The sequence below is a fragment of the Chelmon rostratus genome, chromosome 21, assembly GCF_017976325.1.
Source record: "Chelmon rostratus isolate fCheRos1 chromosome 21, fCheRos1.pri, whole genome shotgun sequence".
Lineage (NCBI taxonomy): Eukaryota > Metazoa > Chordata > Actinopteri > Chaetodontiformes > Chaetodontidae > Chelmon > Chelmon rostratus.
In genome coordinates, this window is record NC_055678.1 from 8244558 (window position 1) to 8262517 (window position 17960).

A 17960-nucleotide genomic window follows, 5' to 3' on the forward strand; every position below is an offset into this window, starting at 1 on the left:
ACACATTTAACTATTCATGTGGAAAGTTTGATGGGGAAGAGAAGGGATTTAGCCCGTGTTCCCAGTACAATAAATGCAACACAGAGAATACTTTTGAAAATGACAAGATACAGACCTATTTTTAATCCAGCACTGCAGGGCATATTTAACAATTACTTGCAAATCTGCATAATGAATGAGGAGCGAGAGTGTATTTTAAGTCTTTGGCACTTTATTCCCCAACTTAGTGTGTTAATGCACGAGAGATGGAAAGATGTGTCAGAAATATTTGGAATGTTTATGGAAACTTTGATTTTTTTGTGTATGAAAAAAAGAAATAAGATGGTGAAATTAGCCGGGTTCAAAAGCTTGTGATAATAATAATATTGATAGTAATATTAGTAGTATATTTTTTAATAATTTGATACCGCTTTCATGTTTAAATGCAAATGAGATGTTAATTTTTCTTAATGATTTGCTGTACCTGAGGCATGGAAAAGCTCACAACTGTCTGACTGCTTTTGTGCTCAGGGTATGAAAAGTAATTTAACAAAGTGTTTTCTAATCAAAGTAATGTAACCTGATCTCACTCGCATTCGGATCTTTAATACAATACAAAATCACTGGAACTGCATGTGCGCGTGTGCGCGTGTTTGTTGTGCGTGCGTGTCTGTGTGTATGTGTGTGTGTGTGTTGGGAGGGGTTAAGGTCTAATGACGGGACGGATCATCAGCTGAACCTGAAAACTCTGCAGATATAAGAGGAATTTAATTGGAGTTAGCACCAAAGCGGATGCAGGGAACACGTGTGGATTTCTTACACCACAAAGAGTGAGAGCAGCTCCAAGTCCTTCACCTGTTTTATCACCTGAAATACGACCCTGACAGTTGTAAACTTCCGCACTGACTTTTACGCCTATTCTTAATTTTTGATGATTTCCCATCAAAGACAGTAAACGGTTAAATCCGCTGCATTAAACTGACATATTTAGCGTTAAGTACAGCTGGAAGAGTGGAATCAAACTAGAATAGAAAACCAGCAAAACAAACAACAAAAAGCGGCTTTCTTCTATTTTATACTCTTTGATATTCGCCCTTTAAAAAAATATTTTTTTCAGCTTTTTCTTTTATTCTATAAACAAAAACAACAAATCAGTTGAAAAAAAATCCTAAAAAAAAAATAATTATTCTGTGTTGTTTCTGCCTGTCACCTGAACTCTAATAGCACCATATTATTCTATTTATTTACTGAATAATACGCATAAAGTGCCTAAAAACAGATGTTTAGGTGCGTTAAAAAGAGAAGCAGCCTGACAAATTATTTAAATTAAAGATTCATTACAATATTGTCTATTTAAATTCAGAATTACAGTGCACATATTAGTGGGAAATTTAAGGACGTTAATAGAGATATGGGATTATCATATATACAAAATTCTTAGAATTCGTTAAAGGATGCTGTTCTTGACCCTCGTGTGTGTTTAAATCATAGGCCACATAATGAGTTCACAATATTAACAGTCTGGTTTTTACTGCGTTTTACAGGAAACAGACTGGCGACATTAAAGCTGCTGTAGGATGATCCTCCACAGGGCAGGCAGAAAGATAAAGAAATAAATAAACAAACAACTAATGATAAGAAACATAGATCACATTCCAATTTTACATTTAAACGGGAGGGGATCAATGGAAAACAGTTGTAATGATCCAATTAATTATGGGCAAAATTAAAAGCAAGTGCAAAATCAATCTTTCACGGTGTCGAGGATGGAATCAAATTGATGCTCCATCTGTTCACGCCAGCAAGATTTGTAGCCCGGAGTGGAGGAGCCTCGCTGCTGGAGCGCAGGACGCAGAGAGGAAACCCAACGTACAGTACAGCGAGGAGAGACGTTTCTGTTCGTGTTACAGGGTTATATGCAGGTGGGGCGACTGCAGCTGGGCTCCCCAAACCTACTCCTGTTTATTCAAGTGTAAAATGATCAGAAATATCACTCATTTGTGTGTCATGTAAGTGCAAGTCGGTTGAATGCATGTTTTTTGGGACAAATTTAGTCAAAAAAGAGTTTGGAAAGAGTATTATGTGTTATTTGTTTAAGCATGCATCCACACATTTCTTGACATTATCCTCAGATTTAAAGTAGGTGCGAATAATCCAGAATCAGCCATAAATTCAACCAAATCACCATAAATGTCCTGACAGACCCTCCCTTCCTTAAATCCAAAAGGATTAATATTCAACTTACAACCAGAGGTGTCAGCTCCCCTCTGCAGGGAAACTCAGATCGATTGGTGACGTTGGAATAACGCGAGACAACCAGCGGAGTCTGCACGAGAGGAGGAGGTGGGGAAAACACATACATGACACCTCTCCCACCTCTAGAAATAAATAAATAAATAAGTTCTTTACCACCATCCAGACGCCTCCATCATCCTCCCCACAGTTCCCCGAAAGTGTGAGCTGGTGTTCGGCGGGTGGAGCTGCTGGACCCTCGGTGCTGCTTCTTCCCTCTCCTCCTCCTCCTCCTCCTCCTCCATGCCACCTCTCCTCTTCTCCTCCTGCACAGGCCATTAGGAAGCGGGGCAAAAGATAAATTGCTCTCTGTCAATACATTACACCTCTCCTAATGGGTGCACCCGGGCTCCAAAAACATTTTCCAAACTCTTGACATGCAGCGGCGTCGTCTTAAATACGGCAGCTGCGTGTCAGAGTGGAAGTCAGGAAATTGCAGGGAAATTCTTTTGATTCCCTCAAATTTAAGTGAGAATTTGGTGTTATTTTCTGGTCACAGTGGTGAGATGATCAGAACTTTTAATTATTTAAGGTAAAACTGCAAAAAAAAAAAAAAAAAAAAAAAAAAAAAAAACGAGCGATAATTAATTCAGTCTTTGCATTGTTTAAATGGCTTTTGGGAGCTCTCTGACCTCGTGTTGTAGCAGCTGAAAGGAGCGGGCCCCTTCCTAAAAAGAGAGGGGTTACAGGGCCCATCTGACCACAGCCAAAACACGCCACAGCGCACGTGCTGTCCAAACACAAACCAAACAAAGCAAACAAATCGTTGCATTGGTTTGGAGACGCGTCCAAAACAACGACTTCAGCATTTTCTCCCCCTCATCCTGCTTAATTTCTGCAGTGGGGAGATCAAATTGTGGGGAGCAGGAGGGCATGAGAGGGAGAGAAAACTGAGGGAGGGGGTGATGATGGTGGTGGTGGTGAGGGTCTTATAGAGGGGGGGAGGAAAAAAAAAAAAAGGATGTAGCTTTAAGGGAAATGTGCAGCCGGGTGTGAAATTACAGCCTATAGTGCTACATATTGTACCAGAAGCTCACTCCAAAAACAGTAACAAAAAGAGAAATCATCCCCTAACCTGACCAGGAGGCAGAGCGCGAGCTGCGGCCGTCTGCCCCTAAGAGATGCCCCCCAGACCCACCCACCCAAACATGTAGGTGGCCAAATATGTGGAGAGAGCGCGTGCATACAAAAACAAGGAAAATGAGGACGTCACCTGAAATCATGCATTTTATTTTGAAATTGCATTATTATTATTATTATTATTATTATTATTATTATTGCTGCCACGAACTGACTGACATTTTGATGAATATTTAAATTGATTAATTCTATGTATTTTATTGTGCTTTTACATGTATATTGTTTATGTATTTTTTATTTGTCATTGCTTTAATTAATTTTCATTCCCCCCTTTAAAACACATTGCAACTTAAACGAGTTTAATTTATTATTTATATTAACTTATTCCACAATTTATCATATAATTATGTATGAAGGAAAACAACTTTTTTTTATTAAGGTTGCAAATTCTCAAGATTTTTCAGAATGTGTTATATTAACAGGATCCAAAATGTTGCACCTTGACTTTAATGCATTGTTTAGTTTAATTTCCCATTCAGATGACTTTATACTGCAGGTGCAAGCCTTATCTGCTGTTTCATGCTTTGCAACACCTCACATGGATCTGCAGTTATGGATAATTGTTCCAGAAGAATATTTTTACTTATCAGTTTGACCACAGGCGCTCAAGTGCACCCCAAGTTTCACTTTTTTGGACTTCTTTGAAAGCGCCTTTAAATTTGAGAAACCATACAGCGCCATCTACAGAAGCTGGGCGGCACTGCTGCGTGCAGATCAGCTTCAAGTCCAGTTTCCAACCACAACTGTTACCAGTTTGGACCAGTGCAAAAATCACATCAGCTGCATGTAAAAAAAGGTCAATGCATCTGGTTTTACATATCTAAGCCACCAAATGTGACGTTTTCCTCATTAAATTAAAGCAAGAAAAAAGGCTGGAAACAAATGATTTTAGGCCTACGTGGGTTCCACAGCGGACTTAAAGACGGATGAGCAAAAAAAGAAAAAAAGCTGAGTTAAAAAGCTAAAATTCAAAGCAGGATCGAGCTAAATCCGGGTTGTAAGGAGCCCTGTGCACACAGAGCTATCCTGTATATTCCCAGAGACAGGCTGATAGTCCGCGTAATAAAGGGTAAAAATAAGAGCAGAGAGAAAGACAAATTTAAAAAAACAGTCTCTATTTCATTGATTCAAAACTTCCAGTGAGCGGGCATATAATTCACAGCTGTTATAATGTCTAATAAACTGATATTTGCAACTCCGAATCCATCCCTGAGCTATCTCCCTCCCCTTCTTGCCGGTGTGTCAGACCCAGAGACCTCCTCATTTGGACCCCCGGTTTTTTACGTTGGCGAATCACAAAGTGTTGGCATCTATTGCCTTTGTCTGACAAGTCATCCATATAAGCAAAAGGGGGGTCTGCAGAGGGGAGGAGAGGCGGGGGGGAGGTGGAGGGGGGAGAGGAGGGGAGGGTTGCAGCTTTTAGAACCACAGACACGGGGAGAGGCTTCATTCCCAGCCTAAAGATCCAGCCTAACGCATCCAGCGCAGAGGAGAAGCCCGATGTGTGCGTGCGTGCTTCTCCGCCGTTTTGACGCGTGAATCGAGGCCACCGGGATTTGAGGAGATACCGGGCCCTGCACGCTGGACCTCGCCGCCTCGTTCCGCTCACAGAACCGCGGTGTGCTCGCCGGCACGCCGTGAGAATTTACCTCTGCTCACTCCGGGCTTTGAACAGCAGCAGGTCGCCTTCCTGAAACAATCCTTCGGTCATGCTGCGCACCTGCCAGACCTCCGCTCCCGGACCGGACTGCTGAAGACAAGAAAGGCAACTTTTGGGGAAGAAGTTGCCATCAGATCGGGTGTTGAAGCGGGGGTGGAGGGGCAAACTAAGTCCCTCCATCGAGTAGAACCACCTTTTTTTTCTTCACATTTTCATCCTTGATAGGAAGGCGAAACGGCGACTTCAGTTGATTATCTCTCTTTCCTCTGCTATCCAATGGATATTCACTGCAAAGCAGACCCCTTTACAGCTATGCACCGTAAGTAGCACAACCCGAGTTCCTCTGCCACTGCAGCTTTCACATGCATGCGGATAAAAAAAATATATAGAAGGAGAAATGTGTCATTTCTGCGTCTTGCAAAGGCCTGGAGCTGAGAGCGTGGCCAGCTTTATGCGCCAACAGCATCCCGGCGCACGAAAAACAAACAGTTAGAGGCTGCAAACGTGCAGGCAAACGTGGAAACATGAAGGGTGGTAGTGGGATAAACCGTCTCCTCGTGCTTCACACCTGTGCTCAAATTTCTGCCAATGAACAGGTTTAAAATTCCTAAAAATATAATCACTGACAGCGATGTTTGTGCGCACAGAGTGGCGACGTGCAGAAATTAAACTTGTAAACAAAGAACATGCGTTGGCAGGTGCTCTGTAATTTACACGTGCAGCACCCTCCAGCTTCCCGCGCACTGTGTGTGTGTGCGTGCTTGTGCGTGCGTGTGTGTGTTTAGGCCCAATAAGTCAGGACACTTTAGTTACACATGTATTATTCAAATTATTCAAATAACAACAAGATCTCTGAGTCCAACTTGAGTCCACATCCAGTGTGGTTTGCTTGTAATTTGGTGAACGTGCGTAAATAATTGATGACCTCTTCATTTAGCAAATAATATGTAATATGAGTAATCAAAGCTCGCTCAATTATTTAAAATTAGCGTGCTGGGAAAATGAGGGAGCTCGTAACTTAATAGCCAGCACGAGGAGAGGAGCTGCTCAGAAAATATGAGGTCTGTGTGTTTGACTGTGAGGAGCAAAAAGTGCTGGAGACCCGAACAGATTCATGTTTGTAATTATTTGGAGTAGCAGTTCACACACTCATGGGTCAGTGTGGGCTGGATTTAATGCACTAATTGCACGAGCTGCACAAAAACAGCGTGACAGATGAAAGAATAAAAATATATATATATGTGTTGCGTAATTAGGTGTTAAACACTGATGTGACCTTGCGTTTTATATTATTTTGAAAAACACTATTTTAAAGACAGAATTGTAATGAATCGTTGGTTAAAGTTAGAGATAAATTTGTCTGTTTTTAACACAGAGAGAGGCATAACATAGACTAATAAGTGAGCACAAAATGTACAAATAATTAGACCAAATTATTTGCTGCAATGTGTATTTTTGTTCCATTTAAAAAAACAACAAATACATAAAAAAGATGCACATTCACCACAGGACACTTGGCTTGCAGTGTTGTGATAATCTCTGCTCTTTTCTGTCTCTCTCTAAAAAAGAAAAGCACCCAAAACTTCCAAAATCCTCCTTTATGCATTAATTATTATTATTATTATTTGGAATAATGCCTCGCAGAATATGAGGATGTGGTCACTGTGCCGGATTTCTGAACCGTTTAAAACACGTTAGAAGTCAGGCGCCTCAGTGATGACAGTGAACAACTTTCTGATGACAAATTAAAAGGAATAATGATGTATTTAAAAAAAAAAATGAACAAAAACAGAAATGTAGTATTTCATGCATCCTAAAAGGCGTCTTCACAACATTATTAGTGCATGTAAATCCACCTGCTCCATAGAAACCAGTAAAGGGAGCTGACCTTCAGTTATGATATTATAAACGCTCCAATATAATAATATTAAAAAAAAAACACACTCACCTGAGTCTTCCTCTCTGACGACTTTATGTAATGTTACGGTTGTGTCTGTGCTGCTGTTGTATCCCACGTAGGGCACGGAGGTGTGAACCAGCTCGGCGGGGTGTTTGTGAACGGCAGACCCCTCCCGGACGTGGTGAGGCAGCGGATAGTGGAGCTGGCCCACCAGGGCGTGCGGCCCTGCGACATCTCCAGGCAGCTGCGGGTCAGCCACGGCTGCGTCAGCAAGATCCTGGGCAGGTGGGTGAAAAGTCACCGGCCGAGCCCCGCAGCCATGCAGGTAGACCCTGCTGGGTGTGAAGAGGCGGCTGGATATGCGGCGAGGTACAGTGGTGGTGGAGGAGAGAGCTGCACCTGCACCACTCAGCTCGTTTTTAAATTCATAAACATATTTAATTATATTTTAATCATAGATTGTCGCTTTTTTTTGAGAGTTCAGTTGTGTTTCTCTTATTTTTTGTGTGGTGTTTTGCATAATGCATCCTTGCCGTCTATTCATGCATGCGTAAATGCGTCTTTTTTCGCATTTTAATTAATTTTTAAGAAAAGTTGCATTTATTTTGCGACATTGTGAATGTTTGAAGACGCCAGATATGCTCACAGAACCCTCAAGTGTGATGTTTTGCTGCAGAAAAGTTTTTGACGTTTGAACAGTAGTAGTAGTTGAAAAGTAGTTCTCCGAAACAATAACTCTCCAAAGCGTGTAACCAATGGCTGCATCGTTGCGCGTAAAATGATATAAAACGCCTATCAGAGGCGAGTTAACCGGCTGAATCGCGTATTAAACATCAAGCTATCGTCTCATTGGAGAATATGTATTTTTTTTTGCAGATACTACGAGACTGGCAGCATCAAACCAGGTGTGATCGGTGGGTCTAAACCCAAAGTGGCCACGCCAAAGGTGGTGGAAAAAATCGCAGACTACAAGAGGCAAAACCCAACCATGTTTGCGTGGGAGATCAGAGACAGACTGCTGGCAGAGGGCATCTGCGACAACGACACTGTTCCCAGCGTCTCATCCATTAACAGGTAGGGAAATAAATACAGAGCCTAAAAATAGACACACGTCTAGGCTCTTTTTTGGGTCTTTCTGTTAGTTTATTTGGGTTAAATAACAGGCTGCAGGATGTAAACAATTTAATGAAGAGGGGCCGGCTGAGCGCAAATTGAGCATCATTCATCACAGCGTATCTGTGCTGAGCGCACCACCCACAGCAGAATGCTGCTTGACCAAGTTTGCGCTGGCCGGCGCGCCGAGGCTGCCTGCGGTCTCAGAGGTGCAATTCAATCTTTCAGACCAAACTCCCTCAACAATCAGCAGTACATCCAGGACTGAGTGAATCTGTCGAGATGAAAACCGATCAATATTCGGTGACCAGATCCCGTGGCGCTATAAAGCAGGCCAATTTTCTTTAGCACATCTAATGTGCTGCTGGAGCTGCTGCTGCTGCTCCTGCTGCACACAGACAGAGCAGCCCTGGCTCTTCTGCATTTTGTTTTGCACAAGCGGTTTGAATGTGATTCGTAAAATATTGCATCGGAGGTAGATTAAAAATAAAAAATGAATAATAAATAATAATAATAAAAATCACCTCCCGTTAATCAGTAAGGCTCCTGATTTAAATGCTTGCGTTAAGCTGACATTTGGCTGCAATTAATATTGATGTAACATTATGATGATGCATAAAAGCGCAGCATCAATTTTGCATTGATTGTGGCGTTAAAGCTCTTATGTAAAACGCTTATTTGCCAATTTCCCGTATAAAATGTACCATTTCAAGTGTCTCTATTCATGCCACAAATCTCCAGTTTCCTTAAGGAAATTCGCAAAAAGCGCTGTGCTTATAGAAAGGCAGCCACAGGAGGACCCAGGACACCCCCACCTCACCTCACCCCCTCCTCACCCCCCCACCACCAGAGATCCCTGGTGATGAACTTTGGTTAAGAGGCACTGTTCCATAGAGCCAGCATCAGCATTACATTTTAATGAGCTGATGGGAGAGCATGGACAGCTCCACACAAGACATCTTTTAAATAGAGAAAAGGCTGAAGAAAATTCATTTCATGCTTCGTGGCTGCTTAAAAAGCCCCATTTAAGGAGGCTCAGACACATGTATGTGATAAATTCAAAACGTACATTAATATCATTAAAAGAGCCCTATAAAGTTTTTTTTTTTTCAATTCCAATTAAAGCTTTCTATTTTGGACCGGGGGGAGCCTTATGTGTCTTTGTTTATGTGGGAAATTAAATTGTGAATAGAAAGAACTGTAATTCTATCAGCCAAATACAGTATGAGAGCTACTTTGCATTTCTATTATGGCTTAATGCTGAAGATTTCCCCCTTTTTTTCCTTTTTTTTTAGCTGAAGAAATGTAAGATTTCAATGTGCTGCTCTGTACTCCAGTGCCACACACACACACACACACGCACACACACACACACACATAATAGAGCATACACACATTTGTTTTGATTTAGCCAGAGCTTAATACTTCAATGCGTGTTTGAATGTCTAAAGGAGCAATTCGCAGAAAATCAATGAAAACATCCTCAGTGCTTGAATCACTGTAGCAGACCTGGCTCCAGATCATCTGCTGCGATGTCAAGCTTTTTAAAATCCAGAGAAAAAATGAGTTTTTCTTCAAATAAATGGTGAGAGAAGTTAAAACAGGGCTTCCCCAGCTCAGAAAATTCAGGGGGGAAAAAAGCACAAGACTGGAGCCAAAGTCTTTTCCAGTCGGCTGATTCTGACTGGGGCCAGTCGTGGGTTTCTGTGGCAGACAGTCTGACCTCAGGACTGTTGACAAAAGAGGATGCTCTATTTAAACACCTTTCCACTGCATGCATTATTAAATGCAACAGAGATAGTGTTTGTACTACGAGTCAGGGCCACCACAACCAACAAGTAACGCTCGCCTGCCGGTAGACATAAAAACAGCAACAAAAAAAAAGCTCCTCAATGGCGCTAGACATTATTGATTCAGAAGGAAAGCAATTTTAATATTTCTTCAGGGGATTTTCAGCAACAGCCAGGTCATTAATTCATTCTCCCAAATTGCTTATTCAATATCAAGAACATGGATACCAAATAAAGTCTTTGGATTTATGTAGCACACACAAGTCAAGGGGTCGAATAACTGTTATGGGGAGAAGTGGGAAAAATAAAAACATCAATATGCGCTCTGTGGAAAGGCTTGTTGTTAGGTAGCTTTGCCTCCAAGGGGATTTTTTTTTTTTTTTTCGTGACAGTGTTGGATTTGTTCCTCTGAAGCCTCCTGGCGCCCACAGTAACATCAATATCCAAATCATTTGATGCATTTTTGGATAATCTGGAGAAAAATGGAAGAGGCGTATTTTCCAAACCAAATGAAACCTGGGCTGTTTTAGCTGTAAATATTTTCATTCTGCTGAAATAAAACAGAGCAAAGGAGCAACATCTGAATCGTGCAAAGAAATCAGCCCCGAAAGGATCCATATTCCTCCCCCGACCTCTTTTCCTTTTGCTCTAAAATAGCTCTCGTGGCACACATGATGAATAGTTTTAAAGTTTACAAATTATTGTGACAGCTCCCTTTCTCCCCAAGTGCCATTCAGATTAAAGGAATCTAATGCTGGCGTAAGCTTGTGCAAGGCAATAAGGAACTATTGCTTTCCTGTCACATATAATTTATAGCTTTCTATTTGCATCTGTTTGGCCGTGTGACTAATCCCCAACTTTTTCTCCCCAAGCCCCGATCAATACTACCTCATCCGCATTGGCACATGGGGGCCGCTGGTTCTACAGAGATGTTTGATCTGGGAAGCAGAGGGCTGCTATAGGGCTGTGATCGGCCCCAGTGAAACCCCCTCTGCAGTGGGGGAGAGAGAGCTGATTAGTGTGGGCCAGGTAGAGTCAGTGAAGCTGATCATTGAGGTGAATTGATGTGATTTCATGCTTTGTTTGCAAGATCACTCAGACCAAAAGTGCAATGAAGACTTTTCTCCAGAGCTCACCTTTAAGGTAGAGCCACTGACCACGTCCACGCCTTGCGTATGAGTTGTGTTTGATATCTTAATCGCACAGCATCTCCATAATAGCAGCCGTGACGGAGCAGCTCGCTCGCATCAGGCGCAGATTCCAGGAAGGGGAGTAGAGAAGCAGCAGCTGACATCTGCTTTCCCATTGTTCCCCAGGATCATCCGAACAAAAGTCCAGCAGCCTTTCCACCCATCGCCTGACGGGACATCCCTGTCGACACCAGGCCATACTATAGGTAACGCTGCAGCACATCACACCACCAGCTTCAGCAGCACACGCTGCACATGCATGTAAAGTCATTGCACATTGTGTTTTCTCCCAGTACCAAGCACAGCCTCTCCGCCTGTAACCAGCGCCTCCAATGACCCTGCAGGATCCTACTCCATCAATGGGATTCTGGGTATTCCACGATCCAATGGCGAAAAGAGGAAAAGAGAAGAAGGTAAGAAAATTTTCTGTCTAAGCTGAGATCAGGATTAGCATCGAGAAAATATCTAAAAATCCTCCGACAAAAAGCTCAAAAAATTGAATGGATTTCTTTGCTGCTTTATGCCATAAAACCCACTTTGCTGAACTTGCAATTACAGCATTAAAGCCTGCTTCAGTTCCAGTAGATGACCCTTATAAAACACCTAAGTCTGAACTCTGTTACACTGCTGTGTCAATCTGCCAAGGAGTCTTTTGATTTGAAGACACGACCTCCGCTGTTGTCTCCTGCAATTAATCTTTATGGAAGTGATTAAAGGGCTTTAGATAATTACATGTCAAGATGATGTAGCCAACCACCCGGGTCAGTCAAGAAAGCCTCTATAGCTCTGTGGAGGGCTTTTTTTTTTTCTTCTTTAACAAAAGTGCCTCCACTTCTGCTGCTGAAGTAGTAGGTTAGTGGATATAAAGGGGGCCTGAGGCGATATAGATTATTGGTTCTGTAAGCAATAGGCTTCCTTAATGTCACTACATAAGCAGCTGATGAGAATAGCTAAACAGATGCACTCATGTTGCAAAGCATGTACGGGCATGAAGGGATGATGTGGCTGCTGAAAAGGGGCAGTTATCTCAAACAGGGTGGGGAATGAGTGCCTTATTTCTGCAGTGCTCTGGAATGAGAGCTAATCAGAGCACGGCAGTAGTTTACATAGCGTCTTCTTTGTTCTGGCGTTTGTTGAGAAGCACGGGGGTTTGTGGGATATTGAGTGGAATTGATGTTTTATGCGCGTGCAGGGAGGGAGGGATGACTAATGACCTGTCAGAGGTAGATTTCCTGGCAAAGATATAAAAACCAGCATGACGTGGACATGGCAAATGACATAATCAAGTCTTTCCCTGTAAGAGATGCAACCGCGGAGGCATAATGCAAACGTCTGGTATTTTCAAGGGTTCATTTTCACTCGTTCGAGGACCTCTCATATTAGCCAGGGTGTAATGTCTAGTCACTGAATGATAGAATGCACACATTTCTATGCAGATTGCTACTGAAGGGCAAAGAGGTATTAAAGGGCATGGAGAGGAGTAAGGTGTGTGTGTGTGTGTGTGTGTGAGGGGGAGAGCTGGCCTGTTTTGCGGAGGTCTTCCAGGTGACAGCACCATGTTTCTATGGCTATTCAGTCTCAAATGATTCCCCTGATGTGCTGCCATTTCTGTGATTTAGGTGCTCGGCCAGCATTACGATGAAAGAGAAGAAAGGTGTGAGCGTGTGTGTGTGTGTGTGCGTGTGTGGACGTGTGCGCTCGTGTGTGTGTGTGTTTGCGTCAGCGTAGGACTTGCGCTGAGGGTTGACGGAGGGGGCCGTGGTTCTTATATACTGTCTCAACGGCCAGCTGGTGCCTACACGGAACCACAGGGTCAGGGACACTTTATCTTTCCGAAACATAAACCTCAGGCCTCGGCCGCACGCGCCCGGTCTGCAAAAGCAATGTCTCGCCTGGAGCCACAGTTTGTAAGAATAGTATATTACATACGATGTTACCCTGTAGACACTATTGTCCTGTTACTGTCTTCCCTTAAAGTGCACCTCATCCCAAAAACAAAAAAAAAACCACACCTGAATTTCAAGATTTTGCAACTAATAGGCTGAAGTGACCACTTTTGGAGTAGTTTGGGAGATGTGGAGGCTTTTGCGACCATTTTTGTGTGTCACATTTGGAAAGCAGTGCGTAGTTTTGTTCGAAATTCAGGCCACAGCTCCAGTATGTCATAACCTGTGGGTGTGTATGACCCTATGTAACCATATGTGATCATTTTCAGGGTGTATGTGAAAGAAAATCATCACAGATGTCATATTTGCCATAGATACCATCAACCATTCGGGGGGGGGGGGGGTGTCTTTGCTTCAATTCATGCATTTTTGTCACCTTTACACTGAAAAAACAGTCACTTATTAAGACATATGTCTGGAAATAGTCAAATGGTAACCATGAGCATACTTTTTAGCCCTTTTTTCCAATCAAAAAAGGCGAAAACATCTCTTAACAACGTGTGAGACTTCGGTACAAGTCAACAAACAGAAGTGAGAAGCATGTTTGTGCTGCTGTTGTGGTGATTCATGGTTGTTTGAGGGTTAAAGCAGATTTTTTTTTTTTATTTAGCTGAGGTCTGTTTCAGTGTTGCCTTGTTTGCCATTCAGACGTATTTTGCTTCCCTCAGTAGGCAGTAGTCTATAGCCAGTTAATGCTTGGATTAAATTTCCTCACAGCACAGTAGCTTGCCTGAGCCCTATTTAACTTGGTAAGCCTCATGATGATTATGGCACAAGCAGTCATTATCAAGGGTTGAAAACATGAACAAAAATGAGCAAAGGAAGGGATGGGGGGGGGGTTGGGGTTAGGGAGGGGAGGTGGCGTGCAACCCGAGCCCCGCTGAAATGGATTGGCTGCGTAGCCCAGAGTATTTGTTTTAGGCAGTCACTGTGGCGCTCTGCCAAGCAGGCAGACAGCTCCTAAGTTTCCAAGTCAGCAGTGCCCTTAAAAAAAGCCCCCCCCCATTACAGGAGGGATGTAGAGATAATGTAGTGTGACACACGTTATGTACACTGGGTCTCGGCAAGAGGAGCTTCAGGGACACAGGTGTCATAAGAGTCATTAATCTGCTATTGTCACATGTTATTGCAAATTAAAAGTAGCATGTTACACTTGGCAGCCATTGTTGCGGATGGACTGAGTGGGGGGGGGGACCCCTGGAGATGGTGTCTTCGGTGACCACGGCTGTCCGTTTTACAAAGTGACATGTATTAGAATTTGCAATTCTGCAGAGAAAAGCTATTACCTCACAGATTAACATCCAAGTGGCCCACGTCCCAAGTCCTCCACCCCCCCGCTGCTCCCTCTGACACTGTGGGCTTCAGAAAAGACAAAGGAGAAGCTGCTTCTCTCGGGGCGAAACACAAATCTCTCATACAGTATCTGATGTTTAAGTACAAATCTGCTTTCATGGATGTTTTTGTTCACCCCCTTGTTATTAGTGAGCGTGCGAGCGGCGCTGAATTGGCCTGAGCGGGCGGCTCGGAGGTCTGTTGAGGACACGCGGTGTCCATGAAGTGTGTCCGGCCTTTCAGGCGTCCTTTCAGAGCGCCCCCTACGAATCGCACAATCAGACCTGCAGATGATTCTTAATTTCAGCCGTTCTGATCGCTTTCTCGCTTTGTGTCGGGGGCCTTTCTTCTTGATTTATGAGAGAAACACCGAGAGAGAAATTTCATGATAGGATGATCATCATAAATTTCAAAAGCCAACAACAATAGCCAGTGGCAGTCAGAATGGATGTGATTCTGTGCTTCAGTAGCTGTTGAATTAATTATTTCTCCTCTCTGAGCGTCATGAGGACTGAACCGATGTGTGTGGAGGGAGATGAGTGATGGAGCGGGGCTGCCGTCACACCCTGCTCTGTGTATCAGCATCTGTTTTGGGGGGAAGAGGGAGAGTCAACACAGGAACTTAGAGCCCAGCAAAATGCCAGCACCTAAGTGCAAGCTCCAAATTAGATTAATAAAGCCTTTAAAAGCTCCGGAACATCACAGCAAACTGACGGCCAACAGTGAAGCGATGGAGTGATCAGGTATAGGGCTGCAATTAAGGAATATTTGGATTATTCTAATTCATTGTTCAGCCTGTAAAATGCTCAAACCTGTTTCCCACAAGTGTCGTCCTCCAATTTCCTTGTGTTCTTTAAGCAAAAGCCTAAAACCTTAAGGAAAAAAATGACATTTACGATCATATACTAGTGAGAAAAGCTGCAAATTCTCACATTAGCAGAGAATATTTCACTGATCTTTACTGGTGAATTTCATCGTCTATTCCTTCTCGACACTGATCGCAGATCTGCGGCGATGCAGAGCCAGCAGATCACGCTGCAAACGCAGTATTTCGTTTGCGTGTACGTAATCAAAACATTCAATTAGAAAAGCAAAATGCAGCTGAGTTCATCCAATTTGTTTTAATTTGATTTTATTAACCGAGAATTGACTCAGGCGGGAAATCATAGAGGTGTATTATTGTGAAACGCATAACAGTGTGTTCGGGGGACGAGAGCGTATGTATGTTGACATGTTGTTTAAACAAGGGGCCGACTGGAGGGGGTAAGCTCATTCATCTGAGGGGGGGGGCTGTCGTGACCTCAAGGTGCCAGCTCACCTCCTTGTGCCTCTAACAAGAACTTAACTCTATTTTCTTTGCATTAAACAGCTTAAACTTTTATTTTGAAATCAGGCTTTTCCCCTGTTAGAGTCAGACTCTCAGAAGAAGCTGCTATTCATACTCAATCTGCCCCTCATTCATGATAATTGTTGTGTTTTTGTTTGGCGGCAGTCACTCAGACTCGCTCCCAGTCCCAGAGTTGCGTTGGCTGAAGCCTCCTGCTAGGGGTCGCGACCTCTGGGTGCCAAACCCGCAGAGAGGAGTCTGCTTTATAGAGCTGGTTATCTGATCTGATGGAGGCTGCTCCCTCGTTACCGGAGTGTTAATACAGACTGATGTCAAGATGAATACACTCAACTCCGCAGATGATCAATAAACGACCACAGAGCGGGACAAGCGTGTAACGCACCAACAAAGCCACTGTGGTCAAAGATTAGTATCACCGCTGCATAATGGGCAGATTTGGAAATGTCCAAATAATGGATCTGACTTCTTGTAGAGACGATAAGTGCTTAGCAGCATCTGAAAACATCTTCAAATGGCAAATATTTCTATTTAACAGGAATTACTTGTGACTAAATAAGCAAAAAACAAAGTTGGAGTTGGGAAAAAACAACACATTTAGTACAAATTATTAAGAATTTAATGGCCAGAAGCTCAACTAATGTGCTTTATCAGGTCCAGGTTTGATCACATTTGATTGACAGTGGCATCTCCAGGCCAACATGCAGAACAAGCGGTCAATGTCAAACCTGGACAGGGATACATAATATTATCGAGAGATTCATGCATGGAAATACCATGAGGTCCCTTTTTTCTGCCAAGTCTGAGCGCAGACCAAACACAAATACAGAAATCTCTCATGTGAAATAACTTTTTCTTGCTTCGAAAAAAAATGTGCTGTCACGTTTCACTTACAGCAAAAAGATAAGACAAGGAGTGCAAATTAAACAGAAGAGTTTGAAAAATAAATCTGTTTTCTGATCTTGCACAGTTTTGGTTAAAGTTTGGTTAGTTTTACGCTCAAAAATGACTTTCTTAGGGTTAGGGATAGGTGGGTTTTTGGTTAAAATGACTACTCCATTAAGGTGAAAGGACCTTAGTCACCACGATTACGATAATAACCTCATGGTTGAGGGCAGGGAACGACCGTAGTCATGGTTGAAAGACTGTGTCGATATGAAACGGTTGACTCCTGTGTTAAAGCCTGATGCTTTGTTGACACTTTATGACTCTATAATAACATCACAGCAGCTCCTTTGCTCCTGACGGACAACAGTCATAATTTCTACCTCCGCTAGAGGGCTTTGTCACTAGCAAGTAAACAAACACTGATGCTACAGTTTTCTGAGGACCGTCTCGAAAATGATTTAAGATGCACAAACTCGAATGTCACCAGAATCGTCTTCATCATCAAAACACAGTCGTTGCCGATGTGTCAGACGGGAATCAGTAGCTGGGAGGGCAGATGGGACCATCCTCAGTCTGAGTGGGAGGAAGAGTGTGTAGGTTGACCCAGGATGGTTTGTCTTGTGTGTGGGAAGTGTATTCCACTGTGGTGAATGACAAATATGGTGAGGGGGTATTGATCAGGTGTTGTGGCTCGGGCCGGCTGATGGAAAGTAATTAATGACTCTATTTGCTTTGGTAGCAAAGAGAACAATTGAGTTTGATAAAGTGACAAGCAGCAGCTATAGCAGGTGAGGGCCTTCACCGAGGCTGTGCAGACAAGGTGCTGAATATTCACCCGAACGTCCCGAAAGGTTCAGGTGAGCGGCAGATCAGAAACACCACAGCTGTCGTGCTTTTGCCCTCATTTGGCAGCTGCGTTAACCCCTTAAAGGAGTTCAGCCTGTTTGCTTTCTTTCCAAGAGCTGGATGAGTCAAATATATGTAGCTTAGCATAAATTAGCATTAGCTTAGCATAGCTTTAGAGATGCTGAGAGGAAGATTTTTTTTGGACAGAGACAGGCTAGCTGTTTTCCCCTGTTTCCAGACTTTATGCTAAGCTAAGCTAACCATCTCCTGACTGCAGCTTCATAATTAACAGAGCAACTCTCGCCAAGAAGGAAGAAAGTGCATTTCCCATAATGTCAAGCTATTCCTTTAGATTTTGCAGTGGTCATTCATTGTTTGAAACTTTCTTTCAAAACCAGATGATGAGAACTGAATAACTTGGCTACACTTTGGGAAAATCTGTATTAAAAAATGCAGAATATTTCCAGTGTGAACAGGAACGTCTTAGCTTTGATTGTATGTCTGTGTGAACAAATACAGCTTCATAAAAAGGTTGGAAC

General features: G+C 42.9%; 1 protein-coding gene across 5 annotated transcripts in view; it reads left to right on the plus strand.

The window, feature by feature from the left end:
• The first annotated feature begins 5347 nt into the window (after nucleotides 1–5347).
• The window catches only part of pax2b (paired box 2b), a 28780-nt gene continuing 16167 nt past the window's right edge, over nucleotides 5348–17960 (plus strand). For 3 of the 5 annotated variants that reach the window (XM_041962207.1, XM_041962210.1, XM_041962209.1), the window contains exons 1-5: nucleotides 5348–5390; nucleotides 7091–7256; nucleotides 7848–8045; nucleotides 11191–11270; nucleotides 11358–11477. In XM_041962207.1, coding sequence (XP_041818141.1) covers nucleotides 5348–5390; nucleotides 7091–7256; nucleotides 7848–8045; nucleotides 11191–11270; nucleotides 11358–11477 — 607 coding nt within the window. Of the gene's footprint in view, nucleotides 5391–7078; nucleotides 7257–7847; nucleotides 8046–11190; nucleotides 11271–11357; nucleotides 11478–17960 lie in introns of all 5 variants that reach the window. The other 2 variants (XM_041962206.1, XM_041962208.1) reach the window with 1 other exon arrangement.